The 4,572-nt window shown below is 27.9% G+C and overlaps 1 protein-coding gene across 1 annotated transcript; it reads right to left on the minus strand.

Annotated features, from left to right (window-relative positions):
- Positions 1-1,111: 1,111 nt before the first annotated feature.
- On the minus strand, positions 1,112-3,240 carry LOC106783725 (protein hunchback-like). Its single transcript, XM_014742516.1, has 3 exons — positions 3,109-3,240; positions 2,644-2,819; positions 1,112-2,453 (listed from the first exon to the last, which is right to left on the minus strand). The coding sequence occupies exons 1-3, from the start codon at positions 3,238-3,240 to the stop codon at positions 1,112-1,114; spliced, it is 1,650 nt and encodes a 549-aa protein (XP_014598002.1).
- Between the last annotated feature and the right edge of the window lie 1,332 nt (positions 3,241-4,572).

Genomic DNA, 4,572 nt, shown 5'->3' on the forward strand with positions numbered 1-4,572 from the left:
TTGATTTACACATTTGAAAATAATGATACGGATCCAATGGCAGGTGTTGATTTGATAAATTTTCCAGAAATTTTATATCCACACATTTACTTACCGAATATCAAATATTTTTACACGAATATTGCACATATTATTTGGACTGGATTTATATAAGTCTATTGCTATGATTCGTCATTAAAAAATAATTGAAAATTTATGTGAAAAAAAACACTTAAATATCGACTTGGTCAAAATAGTTTGAATTTCGATAGCATGTATATAAGGAAATATTTCATACATTTATCGACTCTTAATATATATTAATAAATAAATCATTATTTATATTATTATTTATAGTCTTTCTTATTTTATCTGATGAATAATTATAAATTTAAAAAAAAATCTAAATCAGTCAGATAACAGACCAAATTTATTTAAAAATTCGATCTATTTTGACCATAAATTCCTAATTAATATTTATAATTCGTAGTGTTTATACCGTTATCATTCTCTTATATAATATTATCATAATAATATTATATCAAATATTGCACATTATATTTTTATTCAATGACAGATGCATAAAACAAAATACTTAAAATAAACCCAATAAATAAAAAACTACTAAACAAAGATATACATATAAAATTTACAATAACAATATTAGTACTTTTAGTAACTCAGAATAGAATGTTAATATAATATTAAATCTTAACGATTATGTCCATTTAATAAATTACAAGCAAAAGTTAATTCGTGTTGGAAAAATTAACACAAAACAATATATTAATTGTTAAATAATTAACGATTAGCACGTTAAATGTCAAAATTAAAATAAATAAACAAACAAAATTATATGAACCGATTGAACAAGAAAACGTATAAATAAATAATATATTAAATCATTATGATTAAGTGTTCAATCACAAAATAAACACGAATGAACCGATGCTTATACAAATCTTAACTCAAAGTAACATACTATTCCATAACATTTTCATAACATTAAAATATTAACAATTAGAAAAATATCTCATATTATATAATATTTATATAAATCGTTAACGACACCTTTCTAAATTTTTATTAAAATAAATAATTTTAAATAAATAATTTTAAATAAATAATTATATTAATGACTAGATGTACTTATGTGAAGGAAAAAGGACACTTTATCGATGGCATTGTGTCCGCATTTAACGCAAACGTATGGATTTTCTGTCCCGTGGTAACTCATATGCACTTTAAACATAATTTCGTGAAGAAACATTATTTCACAATATTTGCATAACAAGAACTTTGCAGAATCCATACTAAAAATCGAATCAATCGAAGTCGATGGATTATTATGGATTCGTGGACCATTCATCGAATAATCTATAGGTTGATCTAGTGAATTATTGTCGCATTGATCTTTTTCATGCGAAAGATTATTCGAAGGAACATTAGAACGATCATTACAGTTGGGATGATAGTTGTTTTCATTTATTATAGAAACCCCGCTGTAGCAGTTCGACTTATTTATTTCTTCATTTTCACTTGCACTATTCGAAATTTCGAGTTCACGATTAAGTTTGTATGCTTTACCTTTTCGTCGACTGCTACCGTTTCCTTTTTTCGAGGTAACTGACTGTTGATCGCTAATGATGCTGTTTTCATCAGACAAAAATGATCCACGTGTGTTAAAATCCATTGGAGATAATTGTTTTCTTGATTCTCCATCTGACAGTAATTGATTCGAACATGAAGGTGAAGTTGTTGTTTTATTCACCATAACCGGAAGCTCATCGGGAATGTTCACTTCGTTGATAACGTTATTAACTAAGCCATTGGTAGAAGGACCAATCGAATTTGCCGAATCAACTGAAGCAACGAGAGAACTAATAGATGAGTCTTGAGTATGAGCTACCATACTCGGTATTGCATTAGTTTGTTCAACTCTTGTCTTTTGAACAACTTTCTTTCGTTGCTTCGCCGTTTTAGAGTTTTTCTTTGATCCTCGGCATCTACCATAAACGTCTATAATTTTAATAGGATCAGGTGTTCCGTCTTCATTCAGTATCACAGCCGGCTGATGATTCTGTTTTCTTAAATGAATTTTTAACGTGTGATGATATTTTGATGCAAAGTTGCAATCAGCACACCTATATTGATAAATCTTTAAATGTGATTTTAAATGACTTCTTAACATGGAATTGTTAACGCAACTATAAGAACACTGATCACATTTGAATGGCTTAGCTCCCATATGATTTGTCATATGGTAATCCAGATGATGTTTGAATTCCGTTACGAACGGACACTGTGTGCATGTTAATAACTTCTCCGGTTTTATATGCTTTCGGCTGTGTTCCCAATATTCGTATTTTGTTGTCGCAATAAATTGGCACTGTCTGCAACTGAATGTCTTCGTTTTACTTTTCGCTTTTGACCTATGAGTGGCCACGTGCTCGAGGTGACTAGTTCTACAAAAATAATATATAATCACATTTAAAATTTATTTTTTTATTATTTCATTTCAAAAAAGCATTCAACAATCTTCATATGTTTTTATTCTATCATTTTTCTCTAATAAGCAATTAATTTCTTTTTCATATTACTTTATTCGACTTTCCTATAGAATAATAAAAAAAAAAAAAAACAGAAAAATCATTTTCAACGTACCTATCAGAATTGACTGTGCGACAAATGGGACACGAATAAGCCTCTTCATTACCGTTGTTATTCATCACGGTATTCACATCAGCACATAATTCCATTGGAGAATCTCCCAGAGATCCTAATTCGCTGGAATCACTGGATGATCGTTGCTTGTTATCCATGTTTTCTGATTTGCAAATCTATACAAAAAAAAAAAACACATTGTTCAAGATATAGCGATATTTGTTACTGTTGCCAAATCATTCACGAACTCGCGATCAACTTTACAAACTTTACGAAACTTTGTTATGGGACATATGAGGAAATAAATGGATAGTTATTTATACATAAATAAAAAAAAAAAAAAAAATATACGCGACAATTTACTAACACGACAAATAAAAATAATAAAAAATAAACAAGGGAGGGAGAGAGAGAGAGAGAGTGATAAGGGGTGAGAGGGATGGAAGGGTTCACATTGTTACTCACTATAACTATATCAGAAAAATCCCAAAATGGTACAGTAGAAATTTGATCGTAATATTTCTTCTTTTTTTTTAAATGCTGGAATTCATACTGATTCGGTATATTAACGATGCATTCAATATTATTTCTTTTCATTTTATTTAAAAATATTTAATGCTTGATACCAAATAAAGCTCCTAATTTGCTTAGTTACTTATTTTACATTAAAAAATCAAGATTTTTAAAATAAAATTGAACAAAATTGAACTTCGATGAACTTTGGATTCTGCAAACAATGAATAGAAAACAAACAAAAAAGAAAAGTTATCCAATGTTAGAAAAAAGTTTGATTAAAGGTGGCATATAAAAGGTGAATTAAATTATTCCAAGTTCAAAGTGACCTAGTATTCCATACCTAAATTCTAAATAATACCGTTTCAAACCTTTTAAAAGATATATAATAGCTTTATTCTATGGACAAAAAATAATAGGAATGACCTTGCTAAAAGAGAAGAAAAGTTAAAAGAAGAAAAGAAAGAATGGATAACTTTTTCCAGATGTTATTTCAATTTCCTTAATGAATCATTTTTCTTTTCTTATCTATTTAAATATATTAAAAATGTCGGAATATTTTTATTTAAAGGAGGAGGGAAAGTTAGAAGAAAGTATAAAAAAAAAAAAGGGCAAAGGACAAATAAATCTCTTTAAATACTAAATAAAAAGAAATAAGGAAAAAAATTGCACACGATCTAATAGAATTTCGATAAAAAGCTAAGAAAATTCGTCGAACATATTGCAAGCGTTATTTTGATCTAATTTTCTCGACGATAAGAGACTTCAATGATTCCCATGAATAGAAGAGACGTGACGAATGAGAATTCGCGAATGATAAATAACTAAAAAACGTTGATGATACTATAATATATAGTAAAAAAAAACAAAACAGTTATTATTTACCATTAAAAATTACGAATAATCTTTACGATTTTTTTTAATAATAGAAATCGCAAATATTCGTAAAAATAATTGAACTTCTAGAAAATCTCAAGGTCTTTCACTTTCTACAAATCTTTCCTTCGATTACGTTTCTAACATAAAGCCATCTTTTTTTCTGTTTTATTATTTTCCTTAACACTTTTGCAATACTCTAAATTTACGCTACCAATTATTATACGACTTAAAACTTAAATTTATCCACACGCGATCAAATTTATTCGACTACAAAACGGGATTAAAAAATTAACCGACATTACATTTTCACAACCGAACACAACTTAAAAAAAAGAAATAAAATATAACTTAAATTTATTATTCGCTTACCCGGATTACTTTTTTCTTTTTTTTTTATTTGCGACTGACTCCTTCGAATGTTTAACTACGAATGCGTTTCTCCAACAAAGAATTGAAACCACGAACGTTTTCTTATAAATTTATATGTGTTTTACCAATTAACAGCACAAAGAATCGTATCCACTAAAAACCGATACG

Source organism: Polistes canadensis, unplaced genomic scaffold, assembly GCF_001313835.1.
Source record: "Polistes canadensis isolate GaletaPanama2010 unplaced genomic scaffold, ASM131383v1 scaffold_25, whole genome shotgun sequence".
In the NCBI taxonomy this organism is placed as follows: Eukaryota; Metazoa; Arthropoda; class Insecta; order Hymenoptera; family Vespidae; genus Polistes; species Polistes canadensis.